The 18587-nt window shown below is 40.2% G+C and overlaps 1 protein-coding gene and 1 long non-coding RNA gene across 6 annotated transcripts in view; one reads left to right on the top strand and one right to left on the bottom strand.

Annotated features, from left to right (window-relative positions):
- Window positions 1-3911: 3911 nt before the first annotated feature.
- tcea1 (transcription elongation factor A (SII), 1) overlaps window positions 3912-18587 on the bottom strand; it is a 62980-nt gene continuing 48304 nt past the window's right edge. For all 4 annotated transcript variants that reach the window (XM_048595827.1, XM_020534048.2, XM_020534049.2 and 1 more), the window contains exons 8-10: window positions 13732-13878; window positions 4735-4806; window positions 3912-4217 (exon numbers count right to left, since the gene is read on the bottom strand). In XM_048595827.1, the coding sequence (XP_048451784.1) occupies window positions 4209-4217; window positions 4735-4806; window positions 13732-13878 (228 nt within the window). In that variant the 3' untranslated portion in view covers window positions 3912-4208. The remainder of the gene's footprint in view (window positions 4218-4734; window positions 4807-13731; window positions 13879-18587) is intronic.
- Window positions 9530-18587, top strand: part of LOC125482936 — a 44888-nt gene continuing 35830 nt past the window's right edge. Inside the window, exons 1-2 of one of the 2 annotated variants that reach the window (XR_007261924.1) lie at window positions 9530-9642; window positions 9917-9954. This is a non-coding gene — a long non-coding RNA (uncharacterized LOC125482936). The remainder of the gene's footprint in view (window positions 9643-9916; window positions 9955-18587) is intronic. The other variant, XR_007261925.1, reaches the window with a different exon arrangement.

Raw genomic sequence — 18587 nt, 5'->3', positions numbered from 1 at the left:
CAACAGGATCGTTGTGGTGGGTGATTTTAACTCCCCATTCATTGACTGGGATTGACTTTGTGCCAGGGGCTTAGGTGGGTGGTAACTTGTTAGTTGTGTCCAGGATAGTTTTTTACAATATGTAAATAGCCCAACTAGGGAAGGGGCCATACTAGATCTGGTATTGGAGAATGAGTCCAACCAAGTGATTGACGTTTCAATGGGGGAGCATTTCAGGAACAGTGACCATAATTCTATTAATTTTAAGTTACTTATGGACAAGATAAGTGTAGTCCTCAAGTGAAATTACTGAATTGAGGGAAGGCTAACTACCACAATATTAGGCTGGAACTGGGAAATGTAGATTTGGGGCAGCTGTTTCAGCATAAATCCACATCTGGGATGTGGGAATCTTTTAAAGGCCAATTGATTAGAACTCAGAACCACCACGTTCCTGTGAAAATAAAGGAAAAGGGTGGCAAGGTTTGGGAACCTTGGATGGCAAGAGAAATTCAGAGATTAGTCAAACAGATAGCAGAAGCAAACATAAGATTGAGGAAACTGAAGACAGAGCCATCAAATAATACAAAGATAGGACGAAAGAACTCAAACAAGGAATTAGGAGAGCAAAAAGGGGCCATGAAATGTTTTTGGCAACAAGATTGAGGAAAACCCCAAGGTTTCTTATACCATATAAGCAGAAAATGGGTAACTAGGGTAAGGGGAAGTCCACTCAAGATCAAAAGAGGAAATTGATGCGCGTGCCGGAGGAAGTGGGTGAGATTTTTAATGAATATTTGCATTGATATTCACAAAGGAGAAGGACATTGTGGATAAGGCCTGGGAGGGGTATGTTGATATTCTGGACATATCAATATAAAAAAAAGGTGTTAGGTGTTTTAAAAGGCATTAAGGTAGACAAGCCCCCAAGACCTGATGGAATCTATCCCAAAATGCTGAGGGAGGAAATTGCTGGGGCCTTGTATGAAATCATCGGAACACTACCTGTGACTAAAGAGGTGACAGAGAACCCGTGAATAGCCAAAGTTGCTCTACTGTTTAAGAAGGGCAACAGGAATAATTTGAGAAATTATAGGCCCATGAGCCTTACAACAGTGGTAGGGAAATTATTGGAGCTAGGATTTATTCACATTTGGAAAACTATGGACTCATTAGCAATAGCATGGCTTTGTGCAGGGAAAATTATTACAAGAGATGATTGATGAGGGAGGGCACTCGATGCTGTCCAAATGGATTTTATCAAAGTCTTTGACAAGATCCCTCATGGCAGACTAACACGAAAGAAGAAATCACAGGGGATCTGCAGTGAGCAGGTAAGATAGATATACAGCTAGCTTAGTCACTGAAGACTAGTGGTGGAAGGGTGTTTTTCAGACTGGAGATCTGTGACCAGTGGTTTTCCACAGGTATCAGTGCTGAGACCCCTATTGTTTGTAATATATGTAAATCATTAGGAGAATGTTGGTGGCCTGATTAGTAAGTTGATGAACAACACAAAGACTGTGGGAAGCTGTGAATAGTGGGAATTGTCAGAGGATACAGCAGAATATAGATAGGCTAGAAGCTTGGGGAGAGAAATGGAAGATGGAGTTTAATCTGAACAAATGCAGAGTGATGCATTTTGGAAGGTCTAATCCAGGAAGGAATATTCTGAAATTGGCAGAGCTATTAGTAGCAACAACATAAAGTGATCTAAGCATACAGGTCCACAGTTCCCTGGAACTGGCAATACAAATGGATAAGGTGTCAAGACAGCATATGACATGTATGCCTTCATTGCTCAGATCATAAAATATAAAAATTGGCAAGTCATGTTACAATTGTATAAAACAGGCCACAGTTGGAATATTGTAGTGTGGCAACCAGTACACAATGAGTTTGTGGAGGCTTTGGACAGGGTACAGAAACAATTTACCAGGATGTTGCCTGGTTTGGAGGGTATTTGCTATGAGAAGATATTGGACAAACCAAGTTTGGCATCACTTAAATGAAGGATGAGGAGTGACTTGATAGAAGTTTACAAAATTACGAGAAGCATGGATAGAATGATAGAATGGGCAGTCAGTCCTTTTTCCCAGGGTAGAAATTCCAATTACTAAGGGTAATCTGGTTTCAGGTAAAAGGGAGTAAGTTTAAAGGAGATGTGGGAGTAAAGTTTTTTTTTAAACAGGTGACAAGTGACTCGAATGCCATGCCAGAGGTGATGGTGGAGGCGAATACAATAACATGTATGAGGGGCATCTTGGCTGTTATTTGAATAGGCAAGGGAGAGAGGGATATGGACCATGAGAATACGGGCTTTTAGTTTAGGAAAGCATCATGTGTCAGTGCGCTCTTGGTGGGCCAAATGGCCCTTTCCTGTGCTGTACTATTGTCATTTGAATTGTCTGTTTAGGTAGTCCTTCCCTCAATGTTGCCTGCAGTAACTACACTTCAAAAGTACCTAAGGACATCTTGAAATGATAAAAACCACTATGCAAAAGTATTTCTCTTTCTTCCTTTCACAGAGTCAAAGTTTACACAGCAATGACAAAGATCCTCTGGCCCATTTGCCAATCAAGCAATCTATCTAATCTAATTCCATTTTCCAGCACTCCATCCATTACCTTGCTTGCTATGGTATTTGTGTTCACCTTAATACTTCCTTAAATGTCTTAAGGTTCTCATCTTTGCCACACTTCTAGGCAGTGAGTTCTAGTTGCCCACCACTTTCTGATTGAAAAAGATTTTCCTCAAATCCCCTCTAAACCCTCTGCTCCTTACCTTGAAACTGTACCCTGTTACTGACCTCTCTACTAACTTGCACTGTTTCTTCCCATCTACCAACCTCAATTTTGTACGGCTCAATTTAGCCCTCCCTCAGGCTTCTCTGTTCCGAAGAAAACATCAGGGGAGGCATTAGCCTAGTAGTATTATCATTAGGCTATCAATCTTCAGACCCAAGTAATGTTCCAGAAACCAGGGCTCAATTCTGCCATGGCAGATGGTAGAATTTGAATTCAATAAAGATCCGACTCTTAACAATTATGGATGGACAATAAAATGCTGGCCTGGCCAGCAATGTCCACATCCTTTGAAAGAATAAAAAATAACCTAGTCTAATCTATTGTTGCTTCATAGCTGAATCGTTCCAGCCAAGGCAATATTACAGTGAATCTCTTCTGCAGCTTCTCTAGTGCAATCACATCTTTCCTATAGTATGCTGATTGCACACAGTACTCCACCACTCCAGCGGTGGCCTAACCAACATCATACATTGCTCCATCATATTTCCATGCTCATTTTCAATGCATTGACCAATAAAGGTAAGTATCTCATATGCCTTCTTAACCACTTTATCCACCTGTCCTGCTGTCTTCAAGGGTCCATGGACAGGCACAGCAAAATTTCTGATCCTCTGTATTTCCTAGAGTCCTACCATTCAATGTGTACTTCTTGACTTGAGTCCTCCAAAAATGCAATGAACCAAAGGTCTCACTTAATTTTATTGGACTGGGGAGGAGACAGGTGGAGAAAAAGATGAGATTAAGCCCCCAATATCATTTAAATTATCCCTTCACTTTTTAGAAAAGGCAATTCCATGATTGTTGCACACTAGTTTAGAAATTAAGAGTCCATAAACTAAGCACAAAGACTTTGAGAAACTTTGCCAAGAGGCCTCAGACAATAAAGAAAGCAATGCAATATTATTTACAAAGGAGATGAGTGCTTGGTAACATTCTCTAATGCTATTTATTGGTGACAAATTCAACACATTTGAAATTGTGTTGATTTCAGATTTACGTTAGTTGTGCTATTCCAAAAAAGAAAAGACAGAAACTATACAAGTCAGTCAATCAGCTCATTTCTAATCCCCAAAGAGTAAATGTTTTGACTTTAAAACAAACCCAAAAAACAGATAATGCACTAAGCAAGTTTTAAAACTTTAATGTCAAACTACATATAAAAAGAAACTTTTCATATACTTAGTTGCTGTCTGCTTTTACAAGCGTGAGTTTTTTTTGTTTTCAAGATCTATTCTGCACAGAATACACAGTTAGAATGTTTTTGAGGAAACTATATTTATACAAAAAAAATCTGCCACAGGGATGTATTGTTCTACAAATATCCTTGTTGAAGTTTTAACTTCTGATTTACACAACTAATTAGAAATCGAAGTTCATCAAGCTCTGGTCCAACATATTGTCTTCTGGAGTTTCTTCAGGATCTCAACAGAACTGTGAAAATCAAAATTAGAATAGAATGTTATAACATTTCAAAAAATGAATCAAATTATGATCATGACTTCAATTTTATGAAGCTATAAATATCAAAAGACACCACCTCTGCTTAAAACAGTGTAAACCTAAAAAGGGTAACATGGGAGGAAGCCATTGGCACCTTGTGTCTGCGCTAGCAAGCAGCCACCCAGCCCGATCAGAGTTTCAAATTTTAGCTTTGTCAGTTACAGTTCTACATTTTTAAAAACAAAATTAATGAGGGTTTCTGCCTTAATAACAGCAGATAGTGCCCTTTCAGGCAGAGAATTCAAGATCTACATAACAGTGTGAATTTCCCCTTGGAATACAGTAGAAAGGGCAGAAATATTTCCTCATTATTTAAAATCTTACTAAAGTTGCCCTTTTTTCAAAGTACATAGCAAATCCTCATTTAAGGTGCAACTATTAGACTATACAATAATAAAAAGCATGATGTCAATTTTCTAAGTCTCTATTACAAATTTAAAGATCTCACCTTCCATCTATTTCCGCAGTTATTGCATACAACAAATGTGGTCATTGGTTCATCAGCACTACGAGTTTGAACCTAATAGAGATCATGAAAGAAAAGGATACTGTTAGCTATTCCTTCTCTGGAACACTTTGAAGTTGAGTTTTAAATTGATATAATGGAGACTACAGAATAACAAACAATGAGGACAATTCCTGCACTTGGGTTTCAAATTAGGAAGTTAATTGAATCAAATTTGGCAAGACATATGGTCCAGCTTTTTCAGATTAAAGGAGAAAACTAAAATATTCAAAGATTAATTTGAGATTAAAGAAATCACTCAAAGAATAATGAAAAAGTGACAGAAATTATAACTGAAACTTTGTTAGTATTAACAAAGACAGCTGGAAGCCAAAAGACAAACAAAAAAGGCTTTACATGGCCATCGGACATCACACTTTACAGACAATCAAGTTTTTTTTTAAAGAAGTGTTGCCCTTGTTATAATGTAGGAATCACAACGATCAATTTCATTGGAGCAAGTTCCCACCAACAACAAGTGAGTGATAATGACCAAATGATCTGTATTCATAATATTGACTGAGGATAAACACTGGCCAGGATACCCCGATAACTCTGATGCTTTTCTTTGAAAATCCCCAAATGATCTTTTACAACCACTTGACACAGCAAATGGTGCCTTAGTTTAAGGTCCCATCTGAAAGTCAAACTTGTGAGGTCCTGCAATGCCAGCCTAGATTGTTTTCAAATTCTGAAGTTGATTTTAAGAGTTAGATCCCTCTGACTCAAGAGACAAGAGTCTGACCAAATGTGCCACTACTAACATAATTGTGGCCAGGCATGAGTGGAGACAAATATCTACAAATACATTAACAAAAGGAGATTAGACAGTGAAGCTTTTCATCTTGCACTCATCTGAACTAGAATGCAGGAAACAGATTTGGGGAGAGAAAAAAGACACATTTTATCGAGGATGAGAAGAGGGTGCAGATGGGTTATGCCATAATTGGCATGCAGATGCAACAAGAAAATTTAACTGCCAATCATAATACTCAGAATAGGCAGGTTCTGACTGGTCAGGGTATTGTGATAGAGATGTAGGAGAGTTTGGCACAGCATCTCATTATTCAACAGAATTTTATGCTGTATTAATTCTGTAGGAAATTACAGATCAGTCAGTTGAATATGCATCATTGGGAAATTGTGAGAATCCATTATCAAGGAAGTAACGACAGGACATTTGGAAAGTCAAAATACAATTAATCAGAATCAGCATAGTTTTACGAAGGGTAAATCAAATTTGAATAATTTGTTAGAGTTCTTTGAAAATAAAGCAAGCAACGTGGATAAGGGACATCCTGTAAACGTTAGTATATCTGGACTTCTACTAGGCATTTGATAAGGTGCCATATAAAAGATTAATACATAAGGTTGGATTATATGGGGTTGGGGGTAATTTATTGGCTTGGATACAAGATTGGCTAACTTACAGAAAATATAGAGTTGGGATCAACAAGTTTTTTCCCCCCGGTTGACAAGATTAGCTAATGAGATGCCACAAGCTCCAGTCATCAGGCCACAACTATAACTAGTCAGTCATTACACACTACCTATTGTTAGCCACTAACAGTCTCCATTAACAGCTATTCACCCTCCTAGCCAGAGCGACATCAACTCCTTTGTCTGTCCACCTGCTCTTCTCTCTCTTTGGGCTCTATCCCCACAATCATTTACTCCTTACCCCCTTCCCTCATGCTATCTTCTGCATATAAGCCAACATTTTCCTAGCTACCATCAGTCCTGAGGAAGGGCCACCGGACCCCAAACATTAACTGATTTTTCTCTACAGATGCTGCCAGACCTGCTGAACTTTTCCAGCAACTTCTATTTTTGTTCCTGACTTACAATATCTACAGTTCTTTCGACTTTTATCCCAACTATTTACAATCTATATTAATGAATTTGATCAGGTGATGGAAAATATGATTGCTAAATTTGTAGATAACACTAAAATAGGTGGGAAAGTAAGATGCAATAAAAGAAATTCACAAACGGATATGAATAGGTTAGGTGAATGGGCCAAAATTTGGCAGATGAAGGTTAACATAGATATATGAGAGATATCTATTTTGGTCAGAGGAATAGAAAGGCAACGTATTATCAAAATGGACAAAAACTTCAGTGTGCTTTGGTACAGAGGTTATCTTGTGCATGAATAATAAAAAAATGAGTATGCAGGTACAGTAGGTAACTAAGGCGGGCAGATGGAATTTTGGCACTTATTGCTAAAGGAATAGAGTATAAACATAGGGAAATGTTGCTGCAATTTTTCAGGCTTTAGTGAGGCTACATCTGGAGTACTGTGTACAATTTGGGCCCCTTACTTAAGGTGGCATGTAGTTGTATTGGACGCAGTTCAGGAGATTTACTAGATTGATTCCAAAGGTGATGGGTTGTCTTATGAAAAGAGATTGAGCAGCTTAGGCTGACGCTCTCTAGAGTTTAGAAGAATGAGAGGACATCTGACTGAGGTATGCAAGATGCTAAAGGAGACTCACAAAGTAGACATGGAAAGAATATTTCCTCATGTGTGGCAATCTAGAATGATAGGTCATAGTTTAGGATAAAGGGATAGCAGATTTAAAACAGAGATGAGGAGAAATTAATTCTCTCAAGGGGTCATAAATCTGTGGAATTCACTACCCCACAGTACAGTGGATGTCGGGACAATGAGTGCATTTATGGAGGAGATAGACAGATTTTTAATTAGCAATGGGTTGAATGTAGACTTGCTCGCCAAGCTGATATGTTTGATTGCAGATGTTTTGTCATCCTGCTAGTTAACATCGTCAGTGTCTGGTGAAGCGTTGGTGTTCTGTCCTGCTTGCTATTTATGCGCCTTGGTTTGCATCACTTCCAGGTCTGTTTTTCAGTGGTCTGTATGTTGGGCCCAGTTCAATGTGTTTGTTGATGGAGTTCTGGTTGGAATGCCAGGTCTCCAGGAATGCTGTGGCATGTCTCTGTTTGGCTTGTACTATTATGAATGTGTTGTCTCAGCTGAATTCGTGCCCTTCTTTGTCCTTGAGACCGGTGAGAACTGATAGTGTCTCTTGGTGGCTAGTTGGTGTTCGTGTATCGTTATTGTCAGTTTTCTTCCAGTTTGGCTATGTAATGTTTTTCACAGTCCTGGACGGTATTGTATATATTACGTTAGCTTTATTGGTTGTGGGTATGAATCCTTTATGTTCGTCAATGACTGTTGCAGGGTGGTTGTTGGTTTGTGGGCTACCCTGATACCTAGGGGCCGGAGTAGTCTCGTGTTCATCTGATGTACAGTAACGTGACTACTGTGTCTGGCTGTGTTGTCTTCTTTGAGGCCTGTCACGGAGGTAACGACAGATTGTGCTTTTTGAGTATCCATTCCTTTTGAAATCTCCATATAAGTGCTCCTTTTCTGCTTTGCGCAATTCCAGGTTGCTGTAGTGTGTTGTGGCTTGTTTGAATAATGTCCTGATGCAGCTCCATTTATGGGCATTGGGGTGGTTGTTGGTGTAATTAAGCACCTGGTCCATATGTGTAGTCTTTCTGTATACGCTAGTCCTGTTCTTGTGTTCTACCATTATGTCTAGGAACGGTAGTCGGTTATTGTTCTCTTCTTTTGTGAATTTTATTCCGGTGAGGATGCTGTTTATGTGTTGGTGGGTTTCTTCTAGTCTTGTGCAATTGATAATCACAAAGGTATCATCTAGATAGCGGACCCAGACCTTGGGTTGTATAGTGGGAAGTTGTACAAAGGAAACTGAAATACTTAGTTGACAACAGTAACCACTCCATCCACTCCTCCCAAGAATTCCTCAGCATCATCAAGGACACCAGAATAGAAGATGACGAGCTAATGATATCCTTCGACATAACATCACTATTTACATCCATAAACACTGACCCGGCCAAAGAGGCAACTGCCACACTGCTGGACGAATCAGGAAGGCAGGCACGCCACGACACCAACAGCATCATCAAGGACAGCATCCTCAGATAAAGAATATCCTCACCGGAATAAAATTCACAAAAGAAGAGAACAATAACCAACTACTCTTCCCAGACACAATGACAGAATGCAAGAACAAAAAGGAAATCCAGACTAACGTATACAGAAGGACCATACATATGGACCAAATACTTAATTACATCAGCAACTATCAAATCTATGTTCCCCTAGAATTAAAGCCTAGTACTGAGTTGGCTTTTCTTATTGCCTTGATAACCTGTTGCGCAATCTTTTGTGAATGCTATATTTACATGCCGAGATCCCTTTGCTCTTCTACTCCACCTAGACTTGCACCATCCAAATAATAAGTGACTTTGCTATTCTTCCTACCAAAATGTACAGCCTCATGTTTGTCTGTGCATAACTTCATTTACCAGTTGTTTGCCCATTCTGCAAATTTATTGCTGTCCTTTTGTAATTTGCTATAGTCTTCCTCAACATTAGCTATCGTCCAAATGTCATGCCATTCGCAAACTCAGAAATTATGTTTTTCAGTCTAAAGTCCATACTGTTCATATAGATTGTGAACAGTAGTTTTCTCAGCACTAATCTTTGTGAAACATCACCTCCTGCCACTCTTCATTCAGTCTGGAAACGAGATAGCAGCTCATTGCCACTTATTCCCTGACCCTACATTCTCTGACCAGATATATTTGTCTGTCAAGGAACAGCTTATCAAAGATCTTCTGAAAATCCAGATAATTTATATCTTTTCTACAGCAAACATTTTATTAACTGGCACCAATGGGACCAGGAGTGCACCAACTTATCAAATATTCTGGATAATCTAGAGGTATGCATAACAGCAGTATACCCTGACCAAACGAAGCTTTGAGACAGTAACATCGACATAAAAACACACGGTAAGAAATAGAAGCATAATGCAGGGGTATACACTTTACTGTTATACTTCATTTATAGCATAAACACCATGACCCATCGTGAGTTGAGGTATATAAACTGGCAAACATTATCAAGAGTGCCTGTTGATAAGGTATCAGTTTAAACGAAGTTTGCTGTATTACCACTGTCTAGTACCCTAAAAATGTAATAAGGTTGATCAAATCATATTTTTCCTTCTACATTCCACACTGATTATTTATTGTTTTATTTCTTGTGACTCATCAACATTGACAGTCACTCGCAGGCGAGGATGACGCTCTTCCACTCTCAAGGTGAGTCCATAGGTTGCTGTACAGATTGATACGGTCACCGCAGGCTCTGTTACACTTGGGGCAGGTGGTGGTCATAGGAAGGGGTGGGTGAGACATTGGTGCGGCAGTGCGCTCTTTTTGCTGTTTTCGCCTGGCTTCCACTTATTCCCTTGTGGGTCCCACTTTTTCCCCATGGCAAGTCTCAAGGTGCTTTCCAGAATGCTCCTTCTCCACTTTAGATGATCTTAGGCCAGTGATTCCCAAGTGTCTGTAGGAATGTTGCACTTCACCAGTGAGGCCTTGAGAAAATCACTGAAGTGCTTCCTCTGTGCACCTGGGGCTCAGATGCTGTTTCGAAGCTGGGAGTAGAACACCTGCTGGGGAGTCTTGTGTCGGCCATGCGGACAACGTGCCCAATCCATTGCAGCCGATCAAGGGTGGTCACCTCAATTGTGGCAATATTGGCCTGGCTGAGGACGCTGGTGGTAGTGCATCTTTCTTCCCAGCAGATTCTCAGGGTCTTGCGCAGGCAGCTTTGGTTGTACTGCTCCACTGCCTTGAGGTGTCTGCTGTGGACAGTCTACATCTGAGAGCCACACAGGAGGGCAGAAACCACCACAGCTCTGTAAACCATGATCATGGTGTCTGATCTGATGTTGTTGTTCTCAAACACTCTTTCCCTCAGGCAGCTGAAGGCTGTGCTAGCACACTGGAGGCGATGCTGGTCAATAGCTACTTTGGCTGACAGGACACTTCCAAGATTTTGGAAGTGGTCAACATTCTCTCAGGCCTCCCAAGAACCTTAATGATTGGGGGTTTTGTTCCATAATTCCAGGCCAGATTGATGAAGGACCTTTATTTTGTGGGTGTTCAGGGTGAGACGATGGTCTGGAGTATGTCCTCAGAGACAGTACACAAGCGTCATCGGTTTACTGCAGCTTGACGACGCTGATTGAGGTGACTTTAGGTTGTGGTTATAGAGTGGCTTGCCGAGCCAGTGTGTTTGACTGCAAACGTTTCAAGACCCTGCTAGGTAACATCGTCAATGCACCTCTGGTGAAACGTTGGGGTTCTGTCCCGCTTGTTATATACATGCCTGGGTTTGCTGGGGTCATTTCCAACAGGTTCTGTAAGTTAGCTTGTTGGTAGTGAGGTAAGCACTGCAGCGAGGTAGATCAAGAACAGTGTTAGGGCGATGTCTACACATTTATCTAATCTCTTAAATGGGTTCAATTGTATTATCACTAATAAGCTGACTAACCTATAATTCCTGGACATATTTTGTTCTCCTACTTAATAAGGGAATTACTTCAGCTGTCCACCAGTTGTCCACAGTAGAATTTTTCTCATGAATTACTTGATGCCTGTATTGCTTCCCCAGAATCTTTTAAAATATGTGGCTACAATCCATCCAGATGGTCAATTATCCACATGCTCTCATAGGATGTCTGCACACTTAAGTGGAGAAAGATGTGGAAGTTAGGGAACTTGGGGAAGTAAATCGTGATGTCTTGAAAAGAGTCCATTTTACAAAAGTGGAGGTGCTGGAGGTCTTAAAACACCTGAATATAGACAAATCTCCAGGACACGATCATGTGTCTCCCAGGACATCGTGGGAAGTTAGGGAAGAAACCGCAGGGCTCCTTGCAGAGATATTTGTATCATTGACAGCTCTAGGTGAGGTGCCGGAAGACTGGAGGGTGGCTAATGTTGTGCCATTATTTAAGAAAGGCTGCAAAGAAAAGTCAGGGAGTAGGCTTCTGTACAAACTCCCACCCCAGCTCCATGCAACCAATCCCTTCTAAGAATGTGTCAACTTGCAATGCTTACCTGTATATATGTGCAGTTCTTCTTCTTGCATTTACCATATAGACTAGTGAGCTTTACGTCAGTGGTGTGTTAAGTTGTTGGAGAGTATTTGGAGGGACAGGATTTAGTTGCAATTGGAATGGCAAGGGATTAGGGATAGTCACATGGCTTTGTGCATGGGAAATTGTTTTTTTTTTGAAGAGGTGACCATAAATAAAGATGAAGGCAGAGTGGTAGACATTGTCAACATGGACTTTAGCAAGGCCTTTGACAAAGGTTCCGTATGGTAGAGTGGTTAATAAGGTTAGATCACATGGGATTCAGGGAAAGCTAGCAAATTGGATACGAAATTGGCTTGAATGGTAGGAGACAGATGGTGGTAGTAGAGGGTTGTTGTTTCATATGGAAGTCTGTTACTAACAGTATGCCATAAGGATTGGTGCTAGGTCCATTGCTATTTCCTATTTATGTAAACAATTTCGATGAGAATATAGGAGCCATGTTTGCGGATAACACCAAAATTGCTGGTATAGTGGATAGTGAAGGAGGTTATCTAAAAGTACAATGACATTTTGATCTCATTGACTGCAAAGGGCCAAGGAGTGCAGATGGAGTTTAATTTAGTTAAATGTGAGGTGTTGCATTTTGCAACAAGTAGACAAGGCTGTGAAGGCTATTGGGAAGCTTGCCTTCATTGGTAGGAGCACTGAGTTTTGGAGTTGGGATGTCATGTTGCCACTGTACTGGTTGTCCTGCAGGAAGGATGTTATTAAACTGGAAAGAGTGCAGAAAAGATTTACAAGGATGTTACAGGGATAAGATTCAAAAGGGACCCGAGGGGCAACTTTTTCAAGAGGTTGGTATGTACATGGAATGAACTGCCAAGGAAATGGTAGAGGTGGAGATAGCAAGAACTGCAGATGCTGGAGTCAGAGTCAATACAGTGTGGAGCTGCAGAAACACAGCAGGTCAGGCAGCATCAAAGGAGCCTCAAAGTCAGCGATGCAGATTTACACCCTTCATCAGGACTTTGGTGTGGGGGGTGGGGGGGGCGTTGGGGGCGCTCAGCAATAGAGGAAGGTGGGTGGAGCTGGGGGAAGGTAGGTGGGATGGTGATAGGTGAATGCAGGTAGGGAATTGCGGAGATAGATCATGGGAAGGGAGGGGTGGATAGGTGAGAAAGGAGGTGGACAGGTTGTATCAGGTCAAGGAGGCAGGGATGAGAGGGAGGTTTGGACATGGGATGAGGCCAGGGGTGGAGATTTTGAAACTGGTGAATTCTATATTGAGGCTATCGGGCTGTAAGATCCTGAGAAGGAATATGAGGTGTTGTTCCTCCAGTTTACACGTGGCATCATTGTGACATTAGAGGTGGCTCAGGATGGACACCTTACCAAAGAAATGGAGGGGGAAGAGGAGTTAAAATGGTTGGCACCGGAAGGTGCTGTTGATAATAGCATACAAAGTGCAAATGCTCCACGAATCAGCCACTGGGTCTGTGATTGGTCTTACTGACGTACAGGAGCCTGCATCAGGAGCAACAGATACAGCAGACCAGTTTGGAGGACGTACATGTGAATCCTTGTTGGATTTGGAAACATTGTTTGGGGCCTTGGACGGACATGAAGAGGGGAGGTGTGGGGGCAGGTGTAGCACCTCCTGCAGTGGCAGGGAAAGGTGCCGGTTGTGGGTGGGTTGATGGGGAATGTGGAGCGGACAAGGGAGTCAGGAGGGGAGTACAAGTATAATATTTACAAGACATTTGGAAGTTACAGGAATAGAAAGGCTTAGAGGGATATGGACTAATCTCAGGCAAAAGAGACCAGTTCAGTTTGGGAAACCTGGTTGGCATGGACGAGTTGGACCAAAGGGTCTATTTCTGTCCTGTACCACTCTATGAATAACTAAGTAGGCTTCTGTACAAACTTTTACACCAGCTCCATGCAATTAATCCCTTCTCCAAAGAATTCATCAATTTGCAGTGCTTACCTGTGTATAGGTGCAGTTCTTCTTCTTACATTTGCCACATGTGAATAAGTCAGTTTCAGTACCACCAGTCTTAGCCATTTGATGTTCTCGAATGGCTGCCTTGGTCAAGGCTTTTCGCATTTCTTTAAGCTCATCACTGGCCATTTCCTGAGATGGCGTACAAAGTACTCAGGTTAGATAAATAATTGCACAAGAGACAGAAAGTCAGCGGAATACTTACTTAAAATGTTGAGCAACATTGTCAGCCAAAGAATCTGTAAATTAAATATGAATCAAACTGACCAAAGTACTCAGATATATCAGCAGCATCTGTGAAGAGAAAAATCAGTTAATGTTTCGGGTCCGGTGACCCTTCCTCAGAGCAGTTCTGGACCCAAAATGTTAACTCTGGGTTTTTCTTCACAGATGCTGCCAGACCTGCAGAGCTTTTTCAGCAACTTCTGTTTTTGTTCTTGATTTACATTATCCGCAGTTCTTTTGGTTTTTACTCCGATATATCTCCTTACAAGATGCAAATTTATGCTTATTTATAAGCTACTTAAATATCAGGCCTTAATTGATAGCACATTTGCCACAAAGTCAGAAAGCTCTAGATTCAGTTACATCTTGACACCTCCAGTATTTTATCATTAGAAGCGCTGTTCTTCTGTTGAAATATTAACGCAAGGTCTTGTCAGCCATTTCTAGTGATTCAGGTAGGTATTAAAGACTGTATTGCACCATTCTACTGCCATGACCAACATATTTTATATATTACAATATTTGTGTATTTATATCACTACTGGTTGTAGGATATTACTTTGTAAAGAACTGTATCACAGTCACCTATAAGTGAATTGCTGAAGTGCAGTTCCTAGGTTTGTTAAGTTCCTTAGACCATTTCTGCAACATCAGGTGCAATGCATGTGGAAACTACTTCACTTTTGTTCAAAATGCAATAATCATCTTTAAACCAGAGTCTGAAAAACCACTGAACATATTTGCCACAAATTAAAATTTGATGACATTCATGCATTACTTAGTTGTCATTTCAATACAGTGTCCTTTAACTTTCACATACTTATAAGACCAACATCCTCCCAGACCAAAGAAGTATGCATCAAACTTCTGGACTGCAACGGTTGTAATATAAAATTTGTGTCATGATCCCAGCTTATAGTTGCGAAGTTGGGTAGAGTACTTGTGAATTAGAAGGCAGGATGTTAGAATTTGTAAAATTGATAGGGGGAAAGAGTGTGAGGTCCCTTTAATATGAATTGTGCTTTTCCAAGCTTGGAGACAAAAAAAGTCCGCAAGTGGCTGCAGAGGCATGCACAGTTCTGAAATTGAAACATATGCATCAATAGGCTATGTGGTTGGCAAAGTAGGCCTGATTGGATGTTAAGGCAACCAGCTTGAATATCAATCAACTAACTTAAACCAGGTCCTAGTTACCAAAACCCAAGTGAATTTAAATCTGACAGTGTTGACAACCGAGGACTAATTCTATTATAAGAAAATTGACAGGTCATCAAGGGTATATCAGAGGAGGGTTTTTGAAAATCAGGGCGCGAGCAAACTGCCATTAGAAGAGTAAACCTCTGGCTCTCAGAGAAATCTTTAATTTCTCTGATTAAGCACCATCTAGAACGTACCAAAGGCACCCTTAGTTAATATTCCTGACAAAAGAATTTGACGAAGAAACAATTCCTGATGAAGAATAGCGGGAAAGTCTCAGAACATTCTGGAAGACTGATCCTGACTGTAGTTTTGAAAGTCTAATTTTTAATTTATTTTTCTTATTGCTTTGGTTTATATAGGTGGGACTGGTATTTATTGGAACAGCGTGCCATTAGAATTTTGTTCTGTTCGGGAATAATTAGTAGTTAAGGCAGAATTGTTTGGTTTGTTAGTAGGTCTGTTAATTTGTTCACTGCTAAGAATTGAATAAATAAATTGTTATTTGTTGCTTATAAAGTGAGTATCAGGGATTTCTTTCATTTAACCTCTCCTTTATAACAGATTGGGAGGTGAAAAGTAGGTTATACCATTTTTCCCATTTTCTTCAGCAGATTACGAGGCAAGGCGAGCTTCTCTGCTACGTAACATTATGATGCGAGTGGACAAGTCAGATCCCAGCATAAAACCTGGCTTGATAAATCTTTCATAGATAACAAGGTGTTATCTATGAACACAGCAGGCCAAGCAGCATCAGAGGAGCAGGAAAGCTGACGTTTCCGGTTTCTGAAGAAGGGTCCAGACCCGAAACGTCAACTTTCCTGCTCCTCTGATACTGCTTGGCCTACTGTGTTCATCCAGCTCTACATATTGTTACCTCAGAATTTCCAGCATCAGCAGTTCCTACTATCTCTGAATTGATACATCGTTCTTTTTGTTTAGTTAGTCAACAAGGTGGTTAGTCACTGAGACATCCTCACACAGACTGCAGATATTCTTTGCCAACAAAAGAAAATTTTACGACACAAAGAAAAAATAAAAACAAACCATACTATCTGAATGTATACATTTAGAATCTCAACACACAAAAACTATTTTTTAATCCATTTCCCAATACTATCTGTTACCGAGATTTCACAGCATCTACTCTTTAAAAAGATGACATTTTCTTGAAAATCTCTTGTTAGGTCATCTTTTAACTTTTGTTTCACAGAATTCATAGAATCCCTACAGTGTGGAAACAGGCCCTTCGGCCCAACAAATCCACACTGACCCTCAGAGCATCCCACCCAGACCCAATGCCGTATAACCCTCCTAATCTACACATCCCTGAACATTATGGACAATTTAGCATGGCCAATCCATCTAGCATGCACATCTTTGGACTGTGGGAGGAAACCAGAGCACTCGGAGAAAACCCATGCAGACCCTGGGAGAATGTGCAAACTCCACACAAACAGTCACCCGCGGGTGGAATCGAACCTGGGTTCCTGGCGCTGTGAGGCAGCAGTGCTAACCACTGAGCCACCGAGCCGCCCCAAACTGCCCTTTGTTGGAAGTATAACAGCGCTAATTTATCTATCCTCTCCACCTGACGGATATTCAACATTCTAATCTCGATAAACTGCTTCTGCACTCTTTGTGAAGCCTTTATGGACTTCTCTATTATGTGGTGTCAAGACTCGTTCACAGTACTCCAGCTGAGGTCTAATCAGTAACTTGTAAAGGATTTAGAATGATTTATTTGATTTTATGTCCTATTCCTTTGTGTATGAACCAAAGTAACTCACTTGTCCTTAAACCGACTTATCAACTTGCCTTGCATTGTTAAGTGTATGCATATATGAACACAAAGGACTCTGTGCACCTATACTAATTAAAATCATACCATACTGTCTTTCCTTGTTAGTTCTTGCATATGTATCATTCACAATGCTTCTGCCCATTTCACTATCTGGTCAATGTCATTCTGCAGCCTGTAATTATTCTTGTCACCAAGTTTCACATCATCTATAAACTTTAGAATGCTATTTCCAATACCCATATCTCAGTCTTCAAAAATTGTGAACAGTAATGAATTTAACACTGAGCTTTTGGGAGCACAACTACTAACAAGCTCTGTATGAAAAAATCCATTCATTCTTTGCTTCCTCAAACTAAGCTTGTTATGTATCTACACCATTACTTTCCCCTTAGCTCTATGGATTTCCATCATCTATTAACATTTGTGTGATATGAATATCTTCCAAAAATCTGCATGTGATCATCTACTTTACCACCTTGACTAACCTTCTGTTACCTCAAAGAATTCAATTCAGTTAGTCAGACAAATTTATCTCTGACAAATTTACATTTGGGTGTCTTGATTAACTGATTTCCCCTAAAGGAAAGCTCATTTTGTCTCTGATAAATGTTTCCAGTAACGTGCCCACAGCTGCTAATTAGGTCGAGTCATCTGTAGTTTCACGGTTTATCCCTCTCCTCTTTTGAGAAGAGTTAGAACATGATCAAACTTTCAGTTTTCCTCCTTTATCCAATGAGGATTGAAAGATGCAGGCCAATGCCTTTACTCTTTTTCTCCCCTTCGCTTTTACCCCAGCCTTGTTTCACATCATGCATGTCCTTCTCGTCTAGTTTCAATTTCTCTCTCATTCCATCAATTGCTTTGGAGTTTCCATCAATCTGACAAGCAGTAAGGAGAAATGTTCCAAATAACTGTGGGATCAGCAGGGCCTAGACAATGTGATTTTGTAGCATCTCACAACAGTGAGGATACTGCATGTGTATGAACTGCATATACAAGAATATTTTCTCCTGGGAAGGCAGTGAAAGAACCTGGGGCACCTTCGCTCATTTGGAACATAGAAAATGGAGTAAAACAAATATTGTTAGAAATTAGAAATGTATATTACACACATATACATATACACACACACAGAGATTACGTACATTGGAATAAGGTAAAAGATTAAATGAGCCATGAATATTTTGATATCTGACACCTCTGAGGTACAGGGGAATCAATAATGCATAAGAAAGGTATGCCCAGATGATATCTCTGCAATAATTAAAAAAGAACAAGGGTATTCGCTAAATAAACAACATACTAAAAAGATACATTAAGACTGTCTTTTAACTTTGTTTAAAAAATATTTACTGAAATGTGTAAGTTAACCAGAATGTGAAAGTCAAATAGGAGACAATATTGTAAACATAACAAACTGTTCTATGGTAAAATAGTTAATGGAGGAAGGTCAAAGCATAAACAACTGACAGATAGAAACAAACAATAGGGTTGTTGGCTGAATATGTCTGAAAGCTGGTGTGCACCTTGAAACTGTAAACCTGATCAGAGAAACATTGCAGAATTATCTGGGAGAAATACTTTGAAGACCAAGAAACAGCAAAGGAAAGAGCAC

Source organism: Rhincodon typus, chromosome 4 (assembly GCF_021869965.1).
Source record: "Rhincodon typus isolate 14 chromosome 4, sRhiTyp1.1, whole genome shotgun sequence".
In the NCBI taxonomy this organism is placed as follows: domain Eukaryota; kingdom Metazoa; phylum Chordata; class Chondrichthyes; order Orectolobiformes; family Rhincodontidae; genus Rhincodon; species Rhincodon typus.
Note: the sequence above shows the minus strand (reverse complement) of the source record. Positions and strands in the feature narration are given on the sequence as shown.